Raw genomic sequence first — 24,468 nt, forward strand, 5'->3', positions numbered from 1 at the left:
TTTTTTTTTTCTGTTTTGAGCCCCGTGACGAGGTAGCCCGCAAAATTTTCCATCACAGTGTGTCCTGACATGCCGAGCTTGGATGTTAGAACTCCTTTTTGACTAACTTTCTCTCCATCCTTTTCATTTTCTCCGGCTTTAGCAGAAAGGAGAGGAGAAGCAACCTCCCATCATTTACATTTATAATCAATAAATAATCATAAAAGTAACAGCAGTCTCTTTAATGTAGCAACAACAAATGCATGTTTAAGTAAATCAGTTACATTTTTATTGTTTAAAAAAAAAACGCTGAACTAATAATGTCATTGATTTACCTTCTGCAGCCCCTTGACATATTCATCATATATTTTGCAGGGACTTTATTTTGGAAGGACTGACAGGAAATGTGTTTGCATTCGTGGCAGCTTGATGAGGGGAGAGACGGCAGTGACTGCAGATGAGCCTCCAGCAAAGAGGATGTGTGGAGGCTCCAAGCAGGAATCTTCATCCGTGTCTCCCATCATCCGCCGGTCGAGTCTGCGCTCAGGTAAGTGATCTTCATCACGGTCCCAATGGCAGAGTGACCTCCCGCTGTGTCTCTCCTGTTCTCAGCAGATCCGCTGCAGCTGCACCAGCAAAGTCTAGTAACTTAAGGACCAGCAGGGATTCCGTCTGCAGTGAGACACTCAGACGACAGCGATGATTCGTTCGATGTTTGAAGTCTTTAAGTTTTAGAACCGGACCGGGATGTGAGGAGTTTGGTCCTTGTCATCTGAACGGGCAGATGTGGAGGTTATTGGGGACACTTTGAGACCTTGTTCAAGGACAAGACGGTCTGAGAACTAGGAGCGGGAAGAGCAACCTCAATGGCAAAAAGGGAAAAAAAAAAAAAAAAACATGACACCTGTACAGTCATGAAGAGACAACGTCATGGACTCTCTGATTTACTAACCTTGGAATTTTCCAAAAAAACTTCCTGCTCAGGGGCCTTGTGGATAAACAAGAAAAACAACTGATATTTAAAAAAAAAAAAAAAAAATCAAAAACAGAGGTTTTGAACCCCCCCCTCCCAAAAAAAAACCCTGTGTTCCAGCTCAATCTGATTTAATTTGGATAATGAAGCATTTGAAAATTATATATAAAACAGAGTCTTGAATTCGTGTGAGCAAAAAAACAAATCAACTGGATGTGTAGAACCTAAGCCGCCGTAGCAGATATCCCTCCCACACTGAATCTGGTTCTGTTCAAGATTTCTTCCTGTTAAATACTTTTCTGTTTTCTTTGTCTTCGGGGAATTTGTCGAGTCGCTGTAAAAAGCCTTTTTCTTTTCTTTTTACCGAACTCTGTGTTTTTTTTCCTTTAGCTCGACTCAATCACGCGGTCAATAAGAGAAACGACACGGAACGCTGTTTGGAAAACGATTTCGACGAATGCCGTCGCGTTTTATCGCGTATAAAACTACATTTAGGGATTCTCCTTCCCGTCGGTCGGCGATACAGGCTGGTTCGGATTAACGAGAACGTCCCGACTTCCTGTAAGAATTCATATCTGCTCCTCCCCCCTCCAGCCCGATGGGAAGCTCCACGTCATCCCTGGTCAAAGAGGCGGAGGGCGAGCAGACTCCCCGGAGCGCCACCTCGCCTCCCTCCCCCGTCATGGGATGCCTGAGAAGCAGCCAAAGCACCTTCATCCCTCGGCAGCTTCCTCGGCCGGCCCAGCACCGAGAGCGCAGGTAAATCGGGAACATCGAGATGCGAAAGGTCGCCGGTTGGATTCCGAAAGAAGGGCCTTTGTATATTTGTGGGTTCCTCGGGGTTCCTCCCGCGGAACGAAAACACGCCGTAGCCTCATCGGAACTGTCAAAATCTTCTCCTCGTCGCAACCCGGACTTGGAGGACGTTCCAGACCTTCAGACTGGTTGTTACGAGAAGACGATTGTTGGCAAGAATTGACCCGGAGGACTGAGAAACCCCGCAGACAAGAGGGCGAATGGTTTTTGTCCGTTCTGGCCAAGCGAGAGGCCAGGACGGGTTCCGGCAGAGCTAAAAGTGTAGAGAATGAACGGACGAATGACCTTTAGCTTCGCTAATGAGCCCGATTATGCCGACAGATACAGTTGCTTCCTCTGCCGGTGAAGATAAAATCGTGACTCAATGTTTGACGTGTCACGTCGACAAGTCCTACGCTGACGACCGACGGCTTCCCGCCGAAGCCCAGTCGCGATGCAGGATCAAACCTTTCCGAGCAAACCGATTTGATCAACCGGGAAGGGATGTCGTGACGGAACAATTTACGAAACGGAAATTTTCTGGATATATGGCGCAAAAATTCCCGTTTTGTCAGAAAAACGAGGGTGTTTATCCGAAAAATGTATTTTATATTTCAAACTACCGCGACTACTTCTATTGCTTATAATGGTAATAGTAGAACTGAATGGAAAAATTGAACGCCATTTTTATGCCCACATTTTTGAAAGAAATCAAGTTGGTTGACGAGGAAAAGCGGAAGAGGATCGGCCTAATATTCTCCTATATCATTAAAGAGCATCATTTCTACAACTATTACGAAAAGCAATAATTAACAACAACAGCACACTAATAATAGTAATAATTCCAATTATTATTAATATATCCATCAAATGCATAAATAACGACATCGGCTTACGATTTATCATAATCCCACCCCGACGGAACGGGTTCTTTAGTTCGTTTTCTCACGACTTTCCCGGCTTTACTGTGAGTTCATCAATTTTTCATGGTGCCCGATACAAAGCGAATGTCTGATTTCTAGTCTGCTCCGCGTCTCTGCGGTTTACGGATCTATATTCCGTCCAGTCGGAGCCCTGGCTTGCAAACCCCATCGTCACCTGACTTGCAGTGTCGAGTTACTCGCTGACAGGAAATGTAAAGCGACCTGGGAACTCCCTGGTGGTTGAACCGCAGTCGGGGATCTGCTAAAGGCGATACAAACTCTCCCGTGGAAATCCAGGGCTGCAGATATTCAGACACCACGTTTGATGCTCGGCGATCAAAGTTGGCTTAATAAAAGTGAGGAAAATAAAGTGGAACAGAGCTGAAGAGGCTTCTTAACGCATTCAGACATCAGGAGTTTCCCAGTCGTTTCCAGAGATCCTTCAGATCATAAGTTGGGCTTTTAAATGTTAAAAAAAAAAAAAATCACCCAGAAAGTCTTTCATGCCCGGATTCAGCTGGATTGTCTGCTTCACGGTTTTCGTTCTATCTTTAGCCCAGCTCCGTCCCACCGGGAGCTTTTCGGATGCTGAGCCACTTGTCTGCTCAGACTTGCTGATATGAGTATTTTTCATTTGCATTCCCTATATTTTCTATCATGAAAATATAGGGATTATTTTTTTTTTTTTTTGGTTTTCAATCACATATATTTCTTCCATTTCCTGCCCTGCTGCACTTCATCCCACAGACACACTTAAGATACATCGCTTATCGCACCTTATGTTTATGACCGCTACCACAAACATCTGAAAATTAAAATTTGAAAATTAGCATATCTAACATGCCACTTACTGGTATCACTGCATCACACTTGAAGATACTGTACTTAATCATGGATCTCATGGATCTCATGGATCTACTAAACCTATCATTCCCAGTCAGCATCAGTAACAAGTTATGTTGGAAGATTTCTATTTGTTCATATTTACTGTTTTTTTCCTGCATTTGGCATCAGAATGGATGCTGGAGCCGGGCGATCGCAGGGCCACGTATAGAGACGGACAACCGTTCACTCGCTCATTCACACATCTGGGTGTTTTATCCAATATATCCGTCCGTTGATCCATCCATAATTCATTATTGATTAGGCGAGAGGCCATTGATTAGGCGACTGGACTGCTAAACCGTCAATAACACAATGCCACAGTCATACAACCTTTTATACTCACAGTCCAGTCTTCCAGTAACCTGCTGTTTATTTTATTTCGTATTTAGAATATGGTGTTATTTTACACAAACAAAAATAAAAGTCAAGAATTCAAATATTTAATTTGAAGTTAAGTGGAAAAAAAGACACGTTAGAGGAATTGTAGGGTTTTTTTTTTCGACCGAAGGCTCTGATTTCTGGTGGATTTCGAGACTCCGCCGGCTCTCTGGCAGCCTCAACATGGGGATCAAGCAAAATGTTGTTATTAAAGAGCACAACAAACATTATCTGCTCTGTCTGGAGGAGAATGACCGCGTTGACATTTCCACTGATAAGGAGGAGAAGGGATAATTGAACTGCAGGTGGAGTTTGAGTGTGTGTGTGTGTGTGACAGCTCCAGCTGCAGTAACCGACAGTAGCTGGTGAAGTAACAACCCATCTTCATGATGCACGATACAATCAAAGATCTTTTATTTTCAAAATCTACCTGCCGCCGTGCAGGTTTTTTTGGTGCCGTCATTCCTTCACCAGTCAATAATCTCCCCGGTAAGTGTCAAGATTCGACATATTCGAGTGAGATGCTCGGATGGAGCGGTAATACACCGTGGCGCTTTTCAAAAAACACAGACTAGAGCGGTTTCCATCACAGTTCCCACCAGCTCTGGCATCGGCGGCAGATGCTATTTTTAGAATTGCTCTACGGGGGGACTCGCTAGCTGCCTGCAGGCAAAGTGTCAGCAACTACTGTTTAAAAAAAAAAAAATGTCATTTTATTTTAATTGGGGTGGGAGAGTTGGGACAGGGCGCTCGACTGAAATAGTTTTTCCCATGCATCGTGCACGCCGAGCTCAGATGTTGGAATGGCGGCAGACCGTTTCAACTTTGTCTTCTGTTTTTTTTCTTTCGTCCTTTATGCTTTTATTTTATTCGTATATCCTGCGCTCAGGGTTGCACATTTGCATGATGGTGAAGCGGTCAAGTAAAGGTAATACGCCGTCCGCCGCCCTTTATACGAAGAATGAATCCATCTGATAGTTATCTGACACGTTTGCTCTATAAGGGTTTATACACTGCTCAAAGAAATAAAGGGAACACTTAAAAAAAACATCCTAGATCTAAATGAATGAAATATTCTTATGAAATACTTTGCTCTTTACACAGTTGAATGTGCTGACAACAAAATCACACCAAAACGATCGATGGAAATCAATTGTATCAACCCATGGAGGTCTGGATTAGGAATCACACTCAAAATTAAAGTGTAAAAACAAACTCCAGGCTGATCCAACTTTGATGTAATGTCCTTAAAACAAGTCAAAATGAATCTGTGTTGCTTCCTGAGTGGACACTATGATTTCACAGAAGTGGGATTGACTTGGAGTTACATTGTGTTGTTCAAGTGTTCCCTTTATTTTTTTGAGCAGTATACTATGCATATACTGAAATATTTTCAGAAGGATGCAGATTCTGGTTGATACCTTCGCCCTCACCATCCTTTACATTTGACCGGTAAAAATCCTTTTACACAAACACTTTCTGATCATAATGGCTGATATTTAGCACGCATTGAAAAAGGCGGATATGATTTCCTCCAGTCGTGTGCGGTGAGGTTCATGCCCGGTGAAGCGCTGACTCCTTCGGAGTCGGATTAAAATTGTAAGAACTCGAAAGAGTATCCCGTTCCCTATTCAGTTGGCCACATGCACACCGACGTCCAGCAATGTTTTATTAGGAATCACTCTCAAAATTAAAGTGTAAAAACAAACTCCAGGCTGATCCAACTTTGATGTAATGTCCTTAAAACAAGTCAAAACACTAGGATTTCAAAGAAGTGTGATTGACTTGGAGTTACATTGTGTTGTTCAAGTGTTCCCTTTATTTTTTTGAGCAGCATATTTCAAATGAAAGAGAGAATGGAAATGATGAATGCGGTGTTTGGGTCTCGTCATACGGAGACCTGATAAAGAAATGTCTTTCTTTCATCAGTTTCTCCTCAGGCTCGGTGCCCCTGCAGCGGACGCAGTGGGCGTGCGGCTGCTGCACCTTCCTGAACGCGGCCGGAGCTCCCCGCTGTTCCATCTGCGAGGCTCCCCGCCGGAGAACCCCGGAACCCCGCTGGACTCGCGGCAGGGGTTGGTCCTGCCCCCGTTGTACCCTGGCAAATCCCCCCGACAGCCTGGCGTGCTCCATTTGTGACCAACCGCGCGATCGCCCTTGGGTTCGCTCCGCCCGCCCTTCCCCTCTGGAGTCGCCGCCCGACGACGCGGCGACCAGCAGCCTGGTGTGGGACTGTCTGAGGTGCACGCTTCAGAACACCCCCACCTCCATGTCCTGCTCGGCCTGCGGCGGACCGCGCAAACTGTCCCTTCCGCAAATCCCCGCCGAGGCTTTGCTCCGACCCGAGGGGTCGACACGAGCCGAACTCCGACCCGAGGCCTCGCCTTCGCGTCAACCCGACCCCTGCGGTCGGACGGTTTCCGTTTCCGTGCGGACGAGGGGAGGGAGCCCCCCCGGAGAGTACTGGTCCACGCTCAGCGCGACACCCTCGGGACAGAACAAACCGGTCCCCTGTAGCCGTAGAGAAGTTCCCCCTCCGTCGGCCCCGCCGGAGCCGATCGGCGGCCGTCGCCTCAGCGTCCTCGCGGAGGAAACCTCGCCCGCGTCCGACGTTTCCTCGTCGCTAACCCGCTCCGTCCCGGCGAAGGAGTGGACGTGTCCGGCCTGCACGCTCATCAACGGCGTCGGCGCCCGTCACTGCCTGGCCTGCCACACCTCGCAGCAACAGGCGTCCAGGCTGAATGCGGAGCGGACGCCCAGGAGGAAGGAGAGCCAGCCGGTGGAGGCTCTGCGGCAGAACGATGAAGGACAAGCGCGCGAGCTGTGGGAGAACATTGTCAGCTTCTGCCGAGAGGTTTGCCGGCAGTTAGCCTCCAGATATTCATTTCACATTTCAACTCTCGCTTTTTTTCTAATTTCACAGTAACAACACTTAACGGAGGCCTGCGTCGGATTCGTTTTTTAATTAAAATTGAGTTTGTTTCAAAATTTTGCTTGTTTTTTTTTTTTTTTTTTTTTTTTTGATTATTTATCATTGTGTGTTGTTTCTCCCCCGCTGCTAAGAACGGTGTGACATTTGTGGATGACAGCTTCCCCCCAGGTCCAAAATCAGTGGGGTTCCCACCGGACGACAGCGTCCAACAGCGAGTCAGAAAGTGGCTCCGTCCCCAAGAAATCGGCTGCTGCAACATCAGAGACCGGGGGTTAAAGTGGTGTGTGTTTCGCACACTTCGCCCCTCAGACATCCTGCAGGGACTCCTGGGAAACTGCTGGTGAGCAAAACACCATGACCTTCTGCACGGTAGTGACGATGCCATTTTTCCTTTTTTTTTATTTAATGTTGTAAAGTCTTCTAAATCAGCTTTGCTGCCGTTTAAAAATCAGAGCAACTGGAAAAAAATGACAAGATATCTGTCCGTCTCTTTCATTCTTCTGCCCCTACCGGTCAAGACAGAAGGACGCCCGCGCTGATCTCAGATCGGTCAAAATTTTCTCCCTGGTAAAAGGCAGTGTTTCTATGTCAGTCTCGCCAAATGCTTGGTCACGGAGAAAAGTTGGGTTTCTGTAAATAAATTCAAAGAATGGTCCAGACCTGCTCTACATTAGACAACTGCGGTGTAATTTGGCACTATATAAATAAAATCTGATTTGACTTGATAATTTTCAAACTCAATTTATTCACACAGGAAGATTACGGATGACAATAATGAATAATAAATACATTTTTCTTCCCCCGATATATGTATGTATGCAAAGGATCTGAATAGAGAGCTTGACTTTTCCTTTTGAAAATTTACATTTTCTCCTTCCATGACTCTGTTTATTTAGAATTGAGTTCATAACTTGTAAACTGTTAGGTTGTTGTTTGATTTAAGTAACGCTATAAATCAAGCTCTATTAAATTTTTGTAGCTATTTAATATAAATGGTGACTTTCTTGCCCTCTTATTGCTGTGTTTTGTTTTTTATTTGCTTGAGTTTCTTTTTTTTTTTAGGTCATTACTTTGTAATAAATATATATTTTTCCATAACTTCGAAACAATGTTTTGTGGCCCCCTGCCTGAAATCAGTGCAGCCCGCGTTTTTTTTCTCACATGCATCCGGGGGTTTTATACAGTGGGTTCCAAAAAAAAAAAATAGGCAAGGAAAAAATGAAAAAGCAACTTTGCAATGTATTTTTTGCTTCGAAATTTGAAAACAAAATTATTTTTTGATGAAAAAAACCTCTAGTGACATTGTTAAAACGATCTCTTCTTTTCTTATTTCTATAAAAACCACATACGATATAGCCCAAAAACAAAAAAACACGGGCAAAATTCAAAAGATTAATTTAATAGCCACCGTTAGTCTTGTAAACATTATACCTCCTCTTCTACAGGACCGTCACCGAAAATTAGAATATTGTGATAAAGTTCTTTATCTTCTGTAATGCAATTACAAAAACAAAAATATCATACATTCTGGATTCATTACAAATCAACTGAAATATTGCAAGCCTTTTATTATTTTAATATTGCTGATTATGGCTTACATCTTAAGAAAACTCAAAAATCCTATCTCAAAATATTAGAATATCATGAAAAAGTAATTTTTGTTTTTGTAATTGCATTACAGAAGATAAAGAACTTTATCACAATATTCTATTTTTCTGAGACAGTCCTGTACATGCTAACAATCAATTTGCTTATTAATTCTAGCGGCAAATTTTCCCGCAGTGACAAGATTTTCTCTTTTAGTGTGATATTATCGATTCTTTTTTAATAATCAATTTTAATATTAATTTGTCATGTAATTTTTAGAGGAACAGTTGATTACATAAGATGTTTAGAATTGACCTGTTTACCTCCTTTACACTAAAACAAAAGAAAACTTTGGACTTGGTGTTACTTCTAGGTAATTATTTTACTGCCCGGCCCCCTTGACATCAAATGAGGCCATATGTGTCCCTGTTGAGCTGCATTTTGTAATAAACGTCCAAAATGTAATAACTTTTTCATTTCATTTTGTAATAAACTGCCGCATTTTGTCATAAATTTTGCCGCATTATGTAATAAGTTATTACATATTGAGAAGATTATTACAAAATCCACTTGCAACTTTTTTATTCTCTAGGAAATGTAATAGCATGGTGCATTATGTAATAATAATTCTAAAGCATAGTTTATTTGTTTGTTAATTGTATTTTATGTTACTTTAAGTATTTGTAAAAGCTAGGCCTATTATTAGTATCACTGTATTAGCCTTGTAGCAGTACTTAGCAATTACTATCAGTACACTATTCAAAGGTCGCATTAACAGAGAATATTCTATAAATTCCATGTTATTACATTTCCTAGAGAATAAAAAAGTTGCAAGTGCATTTTGTAATAATCTTCTCAAAATGTAATAACTTATTACATAATGCGGCAAAATTTATTACAAAATGCGGCAGTTTATTACAAAATGCAGCTTTATTACGAAATGAAATGAAAAAGTTATTACATTTTGAACGTTTATTACAAAATGCACCGTTATTACAAAACGTATCTCAACAGTTCCCCCGGACCAAAATGAGTTTGACCCCCCTGTTGTAAATGCTGCGTACATGTTCCGCCTCTGGTTACCGCAGGTTCCTGAGTGCCTTGGCCGTTTTGGCCGAACGTGGCGAGCTGGTGGAGAAGGTTCTGGTGACGCGGTCGCTGTGTCCTGAAGGAGCTTATCAGGTCCGTCTCTGCAAAGACGGCTCCTGGACGACAGTGCTGGTGGACGACATGCTGCCGTGTGACGAAGGAGGCCAGCTCCTCTTCTCTCAGGTGAGATGCTGATCTAAACAGGAATTGTGATCTTTAAAATGACAACAGACCGATCAACATGTTCCTTCCTTCCTTTTCAAATGAAAAACAGTGTCTGAGCGTGGGATTGCAAAATAAAGAGGTATTGTAATTTCAGCCTAGTTTACCAGACGTAGGAACAGCAAGCCGGCATAAATCCCCACAATATATTTCATAGCATCTCATACACTTACAATAACATCTGTATTGTTGTTTGTTTGTTGTTTAGAAGTTTATTAGAACAGTGTACAAATACATTAAGCACAGAGGCAGAGATGTTTTGTACCAGATTATAGCTCATAGCTAATTTCCATCTGTAGTCCTGGACAGTACAAATATAAAACTGTATAAAATAGACAATATATATAAAATATACAGATAGGCAATAAAATAACTATACAATCTGTAAACATTGAATTGAATCATAGCTCCTCAATATAGTTTACGTCTTAATCATAATGCAGGCATGTCAGTGTATGCAGCTCACATATACACACTGTTTATATACCAACACGTGTATCCATATTTTTGTTATCTCTTCGTACCACCTCGCTGAACACTTGCGTTAACTACATTGCACTTTATATTTTGTCAATGTAGCACCAAATCATAACACAATTGTCTCATGAAGCTCAACATGTAGAGCAGGTCTGGATCGTATTAGCCCATGAGCAAACACTTAGCAACACTGGCGAGGAAAAAGTGCTTTTAAACTGCTTTCTAACGGTAACAGTGGCGCAGATAGCCATACGGCAATAGCGCCAATATTTATTGGAAGAGTAGGAGGAATGATAGAAGTGCATCATGGGGTGCAGTGTGCTTCTCGGCAGGGTGAGCCTGCGGTGGCTAACGAGGGCCTAGCCTAGCCCTAACTATTAGCTTTCTCAAAAAGAAAGCCTACTCTTAGTAAAAAGGGGGTGTCTTCCCCCAAGACTGAGATCGGAGGATGGTTCCACGGAAGAGGAGCTTAATAACCTGATGCTCGTATTCTGCTTTTAGGGATTCTTTGGACCGCAATTAGCGTTGATTCCTGAAAGCATAGCTACGGGCCCCGATGTTATTTCAGATATGATTCCTCTCTGCCATTAAGGTCTTTGCAGACGAGGAGAAGGGTTTTAAAATCCACTGTGATGCACAGGAAGCCCGGACAGAAATGATACCTCATACTAGTTCTTGTTAAAACACGTATTGCGTTGTGCATAATGTCCTTTTGTCCAGTCATTGTTATTCTCATGTTAGCATTAGCCCAAGGTCTAACAGTGAACAGGAGCCAAGTTCCTTGCGTGCGAACATACTTGGCTAAAGCTGATTCTGAGGCAGAAGAGATTAAAGATCTCAAAGAAAATGTCATTCCAATGGTTAAAGCTACAAAATTTCCATCCGCCCATCCATCTATCTTCCCTCGAGTTTATTCACTCCACCCGGCCACTTGGTCGAGCTCTTTTGGGGGGATCTTGAATGTAGTCCACCCAGCGTGTCTTGGGTCTTCCCCTGGGACTCTTCACAGTTGGACATGTTTGGAACACCACACCAGTTAGGCAACCAGGACGCATCCTGACCAGATGCTCGAGCCGCCTCCTCTGACTCCTCTCCACATGGTGGAGCACCAACTCGACTCTGAGCCTTTCCCAGATGGCTGAAGGGAAAGCCCGGACACCCTGTGGAGAAAGCTCCCTTCAGTCGCTTGGATCCCGGACCCACAGCAAGACAATTGGACTTCTCTACTTAAAGCAGGACCTCCTCCCCGACCCGGAGTGGGCACTCCACCCGTTTCCGCCTGAGAACCACAGTCCTGGATTTGTAGGTGCTGATCCTCATCCCGACTCTTCCCATTTGGCTGCGAACCACTCCACCGAGACCTTGAGCTCGTGGTCCAATGAAGCCAACGGAACGACATCATCTGCAAAAAGCAGAGACCCGATCCTGACCCGAACCGGATCCCCTCTACACCCTGGCCTCGCCTAGAATTTCTGTCCATAAAAGTTACCAACAGAATCTGTGACAGAGGACAGCCCTGGCAGGGTCCAACGAGTCCTTGCAACCAGCAATGCCTACCAGGATCATACAAGTTCTGAACTGCCCATATTACATGGTACCCTATACTCCCGGAGCACCTCCCACAGGATTCCCTCTGCGGGACATGTGTCAATCGCTTCTCCGGGTCTGCAAAACACATGTAGACTGGTTGAGCGAACTCCCATAGACCCTTAAGGACCCTGTCGAGGGTGTGGAACTGGTCCGCTGTTCCACAGCCAGGACAAAAACCACATCGGTTTCATCGAGCACGCTCTCCAATTTCCCATTTGAAAGAATCTGCACTCCACTTGTTGACTTAAATTTTTAAGCGCTTTCTTGTTGAATATAAGTTAACTTGTCCCAATTTTATTTTTATTTTTATTTTTATTTTTATTTTTATTTTTATTTTTATTTTTATTTTTATTTTTATTTTTATTTTTATTTTTTGTTTTAGTTTCATTATAAATTCCAATTTCTTGCATTAATTTAGTTTCAAAACTACCATTTACATTTAATAAGAATTTTTTTTGTACTGGTCAATTGGCAGAAAAAAGACCCGGTATGTAAGTGTATTGATTTATCGAGTGTGACGGCTTACTGGGTTTCTGTGCCTCCTCAGGCACAGCGGAAGCAGCTTTGGGTGGCTCTGATTGAAAAAGCGCTGGCCAAACTCCACGGTTCCTACTTCGCCCTGCAAGCAGGCCGTGCAATCGAAGGCCTGTCCACGTTGACCGGGGCGCCCTGCGAGTCCCTGGCCCTCCAGCTGAGCGCCACAAACCCCAAGGAGGAACCAATTGACACCGATCTGATATGGGCGAGGATGTTGAGCTCCAAGGAGGCTGGGTGAGTGAGCCTGTGTGGGTGAAAGGGGGGCTACCTAGTCCTGGTTCTGGCATAACCCACGGTTTCCTGTGTGCCATCAGCTTCCTGATGGGAGCTTCATGTGGAGGAGGAAACATGAAGGTGGATGACGCCGTGTATGAGTCCCTGGGGTTACGGCCACGGCACGCCTACTCCGTGCTTGATGTGCGTGATGTGGAAGGGCAAAGGTCAGCCTGGGAGGCTCGAATGAGAGAATGCATTGGTTTTACACTTTAGTGCAGGGATGTCGAACTCATTTTGGTCCGAGAGCCACATACGCCCTAATTTGACGCCAAGGGGGTCGGACCAGTAAAATCATTACCAGAAGTAACACCTAGTCCAAATTTTTCCCTTGTTTACCCTGTGTAAACAAAGAGGTAAACATGTGAATTATAAAAATCTTCACACGTAATGAACTGTTCTTCTAAAAAATACATGACGAATTAATATTAAAAATAAATATTAAAAAAAGAGTTGATGAAATTACACCCTAAAAATATTGTTGCGTTAAAAGAGAAAATTGTGGGAAAATTTGCCACTAGAATTTATTAGAAAATTGATTGGGAGCATGTACAAGAGGAGGTATAATGTTTACAAGGCTAATGTGTTATTAAATCAATCTTTTTGTGTTTTTTATAGAAATAAGAAAAGAAAAGATTGTTTTAACATTGGAATTAGATGTTTTTTTTCCATCAAAAAATACATTTGTTTTCAAATTTTGAAGCAAAAATAAAACAGTGCAAAGTCACTTTTTCATTTTTTCCTCGCCCGTTTTTTTTTTACCATCTGTATAAAACCCCCAGATGCATCTGAGAAAAAATGCACGGTCCACACTGACACAAAGATTTGATTTCAGGCAGGGGGCCACAAAATATTGTTCAGAGGGCCACTATTGGCCCGCGGGCCGCGAGTTTGGCTAATGGTTCGACAGCTGGGTTGAAATCCAGTCCCATCGCGACTTCGAGTGCAAGAAAAGCAGGATAGATGATTAGAAAAGGAAGGAAGGAAGGACAGACGGGGCATGGTGGTAAAATCATTTAAAATGTGGATAGATAATAATTCAAAATCATGAAAATTTGATATTAAAATGCTTCGAATTCAATTCAAATTTAGGAGAAAACTGATGGAAGCTACAATCACTGGCCTGCATTTTAAGAAAAAAAAAGGTTGAATTCAGTGTTTTGCAAGAAAACATTGTTTATAGAAACGGAAAAGGAAGTAGTTTCCAAATTGTTTCATGCATGAAAGAATAAATAAAACGTTAGATCTTATTTTGTTTCCTTATTCACTTTATTAATCCCTCCGGGGAAACTGGAAATTGTCTTTTACCCGTCATGGACGAACCGTGAGCAGTGAGCAGCCATCTGCATTTCCGAGGTCCGACACTTTCCAAACTAATTATGTGTTTTTACAGATTGCTGCAGCTGAGGAACCCGTGGGGTCGCTTTTCCTGGACTGGATCCTGGGGGGACGACTGGCCTGACTGGCCTCCACGCCTGAAGAGGGAGCTCTGCGCCCGGCGAGCTGAAGACGGCCTTTTCTGGATGGACTTCACAGATTTTATCAGGTTCCTAGGAAGATAATATCATATGCATCCTGTGTATCTAGTGGATGGGAACCCACCAAAATACAAGTATCATACTCAACACTTGTGGCACAACTTTAGGCACAGCAAGAATTTCCATGGAAATTTAAATAAGGCAAAAAAAAAAAGAGAACAAAAGCAAGAGATCTCCCAAAAATGTTAAAAGATTAAGCTCAGGAAAGGAAAGCTCAAAAAAAAAATTGTCCTGAAATGCTCTGCTGAAATTCTCTGTTCTTTCTAAGTTTTTCTTTTTTTCAAAATACTTCAAAGAAATTGCACAGGAAATGACTTTTAAGCAGAAAAAAAATAGAAATTAGCCAGAAATATATCCATCCATCCATTTATAGCCGCTTAACCGGCGTCTGGTCGTGGGGTGTTGATTATTATACAAGTATAATACTCTTGTATTGTATTGAGTATTATACAAGTATAATACTCAACACTCGTGGCACAACTTTAGGCACAGCAAGAATTTCCATGGAAATTTAAATAAGGCAAAAAAAAAAGAGAACAAAAGCAAGAGATCTCCCAAAAAATGTTAAAAGATTAAGCTCAGGAAAGAAAAGCTCAAAAAAAAAAAAATGTCTGAAATGCTCTGCTGAAATTCTGTTTTGTTTTTTTTTTTTTTTTAAAAGACTTCAAAGAAATGGCACAGGAAATGAGTAGAAATTAGCCAGAATTATATCCATCCATCCATTTATAGCGGCTTATCCGGCGTCTGGTCGTGGGGTCGACCGCCCGAGCGAAAAGGCCCGGCAAGAAATAATAAATCATGAACATTTCCCCCAAAAAATTCCCTTTCTTGCAGAGTTGATTTGTTGGTATCTGTATTTGACAACAGAAGAACAGCATGAGAGTGTTGTGATCCCTTGCAGGTATTTTGACTCTGTGGATATCTGTAAGATCCACCCAGACTGGCAGGAAGTCCGGGTTCCAGGGTTTTTCCCCCGAGGAGCCGACGTCCCGGTGACGGTGGTGTCCATCACCGTCCTGGAGAGAACGTCCGTGGAGCTGGTTCTGTTCCAGCAGGGCAGCAGGTAGGAGACAAACCTCCCCCCCCCTCCTGGGGTTGGTGGCATTTATAGCATCCTGCTTTGTCAGAACTGCCTGTTCTCTTGTGATGCCAGGCGCTGGGACAAGGCAGAGAGTCACCTGCTGGATCTGTGTGTGCTGCTGTTCCGAGCCGCCTACGACGGCAGCGGCGTTCTGTCCCTCGGGCGCCTGCTGGCCCACAGCAGGCGCTCCGTCAGGAAGTTTGTGGGCTGCGATGTCATGCTGGAACCGGGGGAATATGTGGTTCTGTGCTGCGCTTTCAACCACTGGGCCACCGCTGACACAAAGGAACCCGGTGAGAACCCGATCCAGTGTTTTTCGCAACGGGAGCGTCTGCCGTAAAACATCAGATTTGCAGAAATTCAAAGTAATCTCACCTGAAATGGCGGTGTGTCTCAAAAGGTCTAGTTATTATGGTTACGAACGGGAAAATCATTTTCTACGTTTTTAGCAATATTTTGAAGCAATTATTATTATTATTGTATCAATTCTTCTTCTTTCGGCTTTTTCCCTCAGGGGTCGCCACAGCGAATCACCTTCTCCATCTAACCCTATTATTATTATTATTATTTTATCAATTATTATATCAATATTATTATATGCTGGTCTGACAACCTTCAGAAACATTTAAATATATGAAATTGAATCCAGCAATTTTGATGAAGACAGAAAGATGGAGAAGCTTTATTTTTAGTTTATTTGATATTTTTAGGATTTCTCAGGATTTTATAAGAAATCTTGCGAGAATTTTTACAAACTTTTGTCTAGTACCTAAACGGTTGATTAAAAAAATCCCAATAAATTAAAGAACAGATGACGGTTGATTAAAAAAATCCCAATAAATTAAAGAATAGAACAAACAACAACAGCTACTACTACTACTAATAGTAATAATATTGATTATACTGACTACAGTAGTAATACCTCAGGAATGTTCTGGAGGTGAAAAGAGTATCAGATAGACTTGAAATGGGAATTTGAAAATGTGACGCTCAAAGTTGTTAGTGGCTATGCCACAGAGGATGCGAGTTAAAGGAAAAGGAGCATTAATAGGTGTGGAAGTGTCTGCAGTAGAGTTTCTGGTTAGATTATTCAGCGGGATCTTAAAGAGTGAAAAGAATCCTGAGGAATGGAGAATAAGTGTGACGTTGCTCATTTTTAAGAAAATGGGAGATGTGCAGAATTGTGGTACCTGTGGAGGGATGACGTTGATGAGCCATACAGTGAAGTTATGGGAAAGAATAGTGGAAACTAGACTGAGTGCAGAAGTCAGTATTTGTGAGCAGCAGTGCAGTTTCATCCCTAGAAAGAGTACTACAGATGCAGTATTTGCTTTGAGAATGCTGGTAGAGAAGTACAGAGAAGCCCAGAGGGAGCTGCATTATGTTTTTGTAGACCTAGAAAAACCATATGACAGGATGCCAAGAGCGGAGCTCTGGTATTGTATGAGGAAATCTGGAGTGGTCGAGAAGTATGTTAGACTGGTGCAGGACATGTATGCTTGCTGCGAGACAGTGGTGTAGAGGCTACAGAGAGTTCAAGGTGGAGGTGGGACTCCATCAGGGATCAGCTCTGAGTCCCTTCTTGTTTGCAGTGGTGATGGACAGGCTGACAGATGAGGTTAGACAGGAATCTCCATGGACCATGATGTTTGCGGACGACGTTGTGATCTGTAGTGAGAGCAGAGAACAGGGGAAGGAAAATCTCGAGAGGTGGAGGTATGCTCTGGAAAGGAGATGAAAGAATGTTAGCTGCAACAAGACAGAGTAAATGTGTGTGAATGAGAGGGACACCAGTGGCACAATGTGGTTACAGGGGGGGTGGAGATTATGAAGGATTTTAAGTACTAAGGCTCAACGGTCCAAAGGAGAGTGTGCAAAAGAGATGAAGAAACAGGTTCAAGCAGGTTGGAACAGGTGGAGAAAAGTCAGAGCTAATGTGTGATAGAAGAATATCAGCCAGAGGGAAAGGGAAAGTGTACGAGACAGTTGTCAGGCCTGCAGTCTGTATGGTTCGGCGTCAGCGGCATTGGAGAAAAGACAGGAAGTGGAGTCGGGGGTAGTAAAGATGAAGATACCGACATTCATCAGAGGGACGGCCGAGATGAGAGAAGATTTATGAACGAATGAAAGAGGACATGATGTCAGTCGGTGTGAGAGAAAAAGATACAGAGAATGAGGTTTGATTGAAGAGGTTGATTCACTGTGGCGACCCCTCAAGGAAAAAGACGGACCAAAAAAATATAAATTTCCCACAGTGAGAAAGAAGCATTCAAATTTCAGCTGAAATATAAATTTCAGAGTTTATCACATGTGCGACCTAAGCTGTTTTCCATGTCAACTCTGCGCTTCTGTGGTCCAGCTTGTGGTCTGGAGGCTCCGGGCTTCATCCTGGCGGTGTACAGCTCCAGGCTGCTCATGGTGGAAGAAGACTCGGCCTCAAACACCGTCATCGCCGATGCCATCATCCGACTGGCCGAGACCAGAGGAGAGAGACACGAGGTAACAGCTCTTGTGCCGTCGCATCAACATCGCCTTTCACGATATTTGCTCAACATCCGAAGCACCATGCTTCAATAATAAAAATTACCTGCATGAAAATTGTATAGAACATAGTTGCATGGAGCTCAAATCCACTTGCTGACATTTACAGAGCAGGGTCAGCTACTGCTGCTAACTTTAACATTACTTTTGCATTGATAATTAGTTTGATTGAACAATATAACACCAAGAGCAAGACGATGCTTTACACACAACATTTTCCTTTTTTTCCAGTAAAAGAATTGAAAAGCCTCAAGCCAAACTAAGCAACCCGATATGATGACTGGACTTTTGAATATGTAGTTTTTTTTTTCAAAATGAGAATAAGAATACCATTATTGTAGCCTTAACTTTGACACTTTGTATTTTATTGTATTCTATATTGTATTTTATTGAACCTGTATTTCTTATTCTCCCTCCTTCCTACTATTATCTATTATTTTTACGTTTTACTTGAAACTCTGACACAACAATTTCCTTCGGGATAAATAAAGTTGTTCTTATCTTATCTTATCTTATCTTATCTTATCTTATCTTATCTTATCTTATCTTATTTTATCTTATCGTAATGTTAGCTTTTTATAAGATAAGATAAAATAAAATAAAACACAGTAAAGTTTCTGCCAACAGCAAGTAAGCTGGTTCAGTTGAGACCCTGACTGCATGATAAACAGCGTAAATAAGCGGTATAGATAATGAAGGAATTAATAAAATAAAATACAATGTGCATAAAGCAAAGTCCAAAACAGGAATAAATCAAAACCTCACAAATAAATACTCAATAAAATATACATTTTTGCTATTGTATAGTTCATTATGACCTGTTTATGTCAACATGTTATAATTACTTTTTGGTCCCAAATCCTTGAAACACCCAACAGTGATATCTAAGAAAAATTAATGCAAATTCTGTTTGCTCTTGCTTTTGGGTCAGTTGTCTTTTTTTTTTTCCCAATAATCTGACAATTTTCAACATAATCCTCATTCAGACAAAAAAAAAGATCAGCTGCGTTTTAACCGTGTGTGTGTGTGTGTGTGTGTGTGTGTGTCTGCGTCAGGGTCGGGAGGGAATGACCTGCTACTACTTGACCCACGGCTGGGCTGGACTCATCGTCATGGTGGAAAACCGACACCCGCACCATCACCTCCATGTGTCGTGCGACTGCAGCGACAGTTTCAACGTGGTTTCGACGCGCAGCAGCCTGAAGACCACCGACAGCATCCCTCCGCTGCACAGGTTCCACCAACGAATTGATGAACTTAAACGGAGCGCCGATGACAAAAAAAAAAAAAAAAAACTCAGATGAAAAATCACCGCCTGTCAACAAAGCGGATCGTAGTTAAACGGCAGGTTGCTTAGTGACGGCATGAGGCGGTGTTTATGTTCTTTATAAAACAGGACCTTCATTAAAATAGTGTCCAAACGCTTCAAAATAATCAGATAACTGTATCTTTAACTCGGAAAAATCGCCCCGTTAATTAACGTGATACCGATTTAAAAGCAATGCAAAGTTTATCCATAAACGCTGCCCAAAATAAGCAAAAATTTTACATTACATTACATTTGGCAGACGCTTTTATCCAAAACGACTTACAATAGAGGACATAAGGACTGCAAATAACACTTGCAAATACAAGATGCACAGGAAATATACAGAACAGTAAGCTTGGGTTAGTGAGTTTTTTTTTTTTTTTTTTTTGACAAAGACGTACACATACATACACACACACACACTGTATAGCCTAACTTGGTGCCTAACCTGATCTGGGACAGCTCAAGCATCAGCGCAGTAAAATTTACCTCAGAATGTGTGAAAATATCACAAAGGCTATTTCTAATTACATAAACTCAGGATCTTCACTAAAATAGTGTCCAAATGCTTCAAAATAATCAGATAACTGCATCTTTAACTCGGAAAAATCGCCCCGTTAATTAACATGATAACGATTTAAAAGCAATGCAAAGTTTATCCATAAACGCTGCCCAAAATAAGCAAAAATTTACCTCAGAATGTGCAAAAATATCACAAAGGTTATTTCTAATTAAATAAAACTCAGCAAGAAATATCCATTTGAGAGACAATGAGACTGCAGGCAACGCGACGTCCCCTCCCAACCCCATCCAAATATAAAATATTGTGCTGTCTCATCATTTAAGTCTACTCATATCTTCCCATCCCTCGGGGAACATTGGTTAAATTCCAGCCCGAACCCTTTTTTTGGAAAAAACACATAGATTCGCTGGACTTTCTTGCCAGATTTACGGGGTCCTATATCACCTCGTTGCAAAGAGCGCCGTCCTGGTGCCATTAAGTACCGTCACATCCAGACAGTGATATTTTATGACTGTAAGTAAATGTATCCAGAGAGGGAGGCGGCGTTTTGGTAGCTTTTCTTCATTCAGTCATTTTTTTTTAGCAAATCAGAGAGATGAATGGTTCGTCCGTGAGCGGCAGCTGGTTTGCTGATGTCATCCAGAATCAGATTCAGAAATACTTTATTGATCCCTGAGGAAGTTGAGCGGTCTCAGATGTCTATAAAATCAATAAATAGAAGTAGAAAAAAATAAAGATGGGAGCTGTTGTGTAGTCACCGCTGTTAATTCTGGGAGGGAACAGTTAGATAAGATAAGATTGAATGAGATAAGATTAGTTAAGTTAAGTTAAGTTAAGTTAAGTTAAGTTAAGTTAAGTTAAGTTAAGTTAAGTTAAGTTAAGTTAAGATACGTTAAGATAAGTTAAGTTAAGTTAAGTTAAGTTAACCCTTGTGTGGTGTTCGGGTCTGTGGGCACACACACACACAAAAGTGAAAACAGGTACCACAGACCCGAACACCACACAAGGGTTAGGTTAAGTTAAGTCAAGTTAGGTCAAGTTAAGTTAACCCTTGGGTCTGTGGGACCTGTTTTCACTTTTGTGAAAACACCAACACAAGGGTTAAGTTATGTTAAGTTAAGTTAAGTTATGTTACGTTACGTTACGTTAAGAGATGATTAACTTTATTGATCCCCATTAAGGGAATCCTTTTCACATTAGCGTAACAGTTATAATGCAAAAAATCTAAATCAAATTTAAAAAAAAAAAAATGAAAAAAATATGACTACAAATATAAATAGAAAGGCAGAAGACAGAAGATAGCAAGGCAAAAAAACAATATAAATGGACAGCAGACAACAACAACATCAGGGACGACATTGGGCAACATCAAGGAACAAAGAGGGTGAAAAATACACAAACACCAAGATGGTGATAGAGACAGTATCTCTTACAACTAATACCAGTAGCGCTGACAGTTACATGGTAATAGCTGACATAAAAAAATAATAACTCTAAAATGTTTAAAAGAAATAACAATGGTGGGCACCTGGCAGAACAGCTGCAATATATCAAGCCGTGCCCCCAGGTAACCTGCGAAATGAGAGCCCAGGGACTCAGGAGAAGATGTAGGAAGCTAAACAAGCTCTGCAGAATAAGCCTCAATGATGACATGTTCAATGTCAGGTCAGGTCATTTTTATTTTTTCTATTCTTCTAAGATATCAGATAAACTTTATTGATCCCCATAGGGGAAATTCCTTTGTCACAGCAGTGTAACAGTTATAATGTCAAAAAACAACAAAAAAATGAAATAGAATAAGAATATGAATGAGAATATAATCATATTCATAATAAAATAATAATAATAATATACATGTGAATATATATATATGTTTATTTATATATATTTATATATATAATATTATATATTTTCTATTTTGTACAGTTTTATATTTGTATTGTTCAGGACTACAGATGGAAATTAGCTTTGAGCTACAATCTGGTACAAACATCTCTGCCTCTGTGCTTAATGTAATCGTACACTGTCCTAATAAACTTCTGAACAAACAAACAAACAAACGAATATGAATATAAAAATGAACAGAAGGACAGAAGATAGCAAGACTAAAAAAAATCTACGAATAAATAGACAGCAGACAACATCTGGGATGACAATGGGCAACATCAAGGAACATATTTATTAAATACATATTTTATTCATTTGATTTGAAATAAAAAAGTATGGGAGAGTCAGTGGAATTGGTGTTAGCTCACGTGACTGTTACTGGACCATCATTTGACAATGAATGACCTTGTAGGGAAGCAGTTCTGACTGCGGCTGTTTCCCTTTCAGGCAGGTTCTGGTGGTTCTCTCCCAGCTGGAAGGAAACGCAGGATTCTCCATCACCCACAGGCTGGCTCACCGGAAGGCGGCCCAGGCCTCGCTGGGGAACTGGAATCCCTCCAGGGCGACGCACAGTCCGGCTCTGAGTCCAGAAACAGCAGGTTTGCATCAGCCGAGGCCCCTCTAGCCAACCGGGTGATCGTCTGAAAGACCCGTCTGACGCTTCGGGAGGCGGCAGGACCGACGGACATGCAAGAGGCTGCTTTCAAGGAACAGATCGTCCTTCTGGAAATCTTCCCTCACTGTATCTGGGAAGAAGAAAAGGCCTCTTTCCTTGACGCGTTAAAAGGGTTCTCTGATAGGAGATGTAAAAAAAAAAACTAGGAATAACAAATTTTAGTATCAGTGTAAAAAAAAAAAAAAGTTTTTCTCGTCATTTTTTCGTGTCATTTTTTTTCTTGTAATTCTAGAAATATGGGTCACAGAAATTTAGATCATTTCACTGACTGCATTTTTAATTTTTTTTCAAGCTATATTTATTTTTATTCTGTTATGCCATTTTCATGTATGTGTTAGCATACATTAGCATTAGCATCACAATAACAAACTGGATGGGACATAATATAATTACAAGGAGACATTTCGAAATATAATTTCAGTTCCATTACGTTTTATAATGTAATTCTATCATATATCAGCCCTACAGTCACCAGTGACCCTTTACACACACACACACACACACACACGCACACACACACACACACACACAACTGGGTAGCGTCATCTGTGGCTCTGCTTCTGCTGGATCAGACATTATTCCTTTGTTTAGCCTGAGGTTGTTTTGACACAAGAGGATTCCTTAATTTAGATGGTATATAACATTTATACGTTCCGTTTCAGATTCTATTGTTTAGAACAGTGTTTCCCAACGGCTGTGCCGAGAGAGATCATCGGGTGCGGCGCAGAAAAATGCCCGTTTTCACCCGATTGCTCCAAAACTTATTTATTCAACGCAGATAACGTGTCTTTGTACGTCTGTCTTGTCTATGTGGGCAGCGCGCAGTGCAAAAGGTAGTGAAAGAACCTGTGTATCTTCCTGCTGCAGGATCATTAGCGATGCTTTGCGATGAAATGAAAGTTATACTGTGTTCGGATTCACTTTTACCGGGGAAAGTAAATCGAAACTACGGTTTCACTCTATTTCATTAAAAGCGTTTTTGAAATATTTATTTGGCGGGATTTTTCGAATGTAAAATATGTGCTCGAAAAAGGTTGGGAAACACGGGTTTAGAAAACAAATAAGCTTGATGGGGTCCACGGGAGTCGACGTCAACAGCAGCACCCTCCAGTGGAGTTCTGGAAAATAGTATGTATCTGGAAAAAAAGGCGCTAGAACATATTTGGTTTTGAATAATTAAATGAACAGATTGCGTCTTGTAATTATGGATGCTGAGCAGAAACAGCAGACGTGTTTTTTTTTTTTTCTTCTTTTTAATATTGCTTTTTCGAAAGAAGGATTTTATCGCATTATATGCAAAACATGGTCAGTAGTGGTAGTGGGAATTCAAGGAAAAAATGATACGGTATGTATAATATTCATTGTTTCATTCGTTCTTTCGGTATCTGTACTGGAACCTGTCCCAGCTGGATTCAACCTGGACCAGTTGCCAGGCAATCACAGTTTGAAATATACAGACATCTGGGCAATTCTTGGTCCCACGATGACCAATAGCATGTTTTTGGATTGTGGGAGGAAACCGGAAAAACCCAGAGGAAACCTGTGCAGACACTGGGAGAAGATGCAAACCTGCACAGAAAGGATCCCTTGTCTGAGTGGAACCACAGACTGTCTCGCTGTGAGACTGACACTAATAATCTCTGCCAACCTTTAAGAAAAACAAAACTTAAAGTTGCACAAAGAAGTGTTGCAATCCAAAATAGTAGTCATAAACATAGCAGAGTCAAGGTTTCCTGAGGCAATATATGTATACATATATATATGTATATGATTATATACATGATTTAATTATGGATTACCCAAAATACAAAAATTACTTTTTCATGATATTCTAATATTTTAGATAGGATTTTTAATAATAATAAAAGGCTTGCAATATTTCAGTTGATTTGTAATGAATCCAGAATGTATGACATTTTAGTTTTTGTAATTGCATTACCGAAGATAAAGGACTTTATCACAACATTCTAATTTTCTGAGACATCCCTGTCAGAGTATCTATATATTATGCGTTTGTGTATGTGTGTATATATATATATATATATATATAGATAGATATAGATAAAGACATACACAAATAAACATATGTATCTTTATGTATACAGACATGTACAAATGTACATGTACATACATAAATATACGTATATATACATACACACACACAGATATGCAAATATATATATCCATATATATAGAAAAATATACATATATATCTGTGTATATGTATATATCTGCATATATAAATAGATATACATACATATATATATATATAA

The 24,468-nt window shown here is 41.2% G+C and overlaps 1 protein-coding gene across 1 annotated transcript; it reads left to right on the plus strand.

The window, feature by feature from the left end:
• The first annotated feature begins 510 nt into the window (after window positions 1-510).
• Window positions 511-24,210, plus strand: LOC147230673 (calpain-15-like). Its single transcript, XM_086154130.1, has 13 exons — window positions 511-526; window positions 1,547-1,711; window positions 5,863-6,787; window positions 6,997-7,205; window positions 9,541-9,724; window positions 12,378-12,601; window positions 12,682-12,807; window positions 14,034-14,186; window positions 15,080-15,241; window positions 15,332-15,552; window positions 17,619-17,758; window positions 18,856-19,034; window positions 21,967-24,210. The coding sequence occupies exons 2-13, from the start codon at window positions 1,551-1,553 to the stop codon at window positions 22,142-22,144; spliced, it is 2,862 nt and encodes a 953-aa protein (XP_086010256.1). The 5' UTR covers window positions 511-526; window positions 1,547-1,550; the 3' UTR covers window positions 22,145-24,210.
• Window positions 24,211-24,468: the final 258 nt, after the last annotated feature.

The sequence above is a fragment of the Fistularia commersonii genome, chromosome 10, assembly GCF_037954325.1.
Source record: "Fistularia commersonii isolate RoL2024-O1a breed Wild chromosome 10, RoL_Fcom_v1.0, whole genome shotgun sequence".
In the NCBI taxonomy this organism is placed as follows: domain Eukaryota; kingdom Metazoa; phylum Chordata; class Actinopteri; order Syngnathiformes; family Fistulariidae; genus Fistularia; species Fistularia commersonii.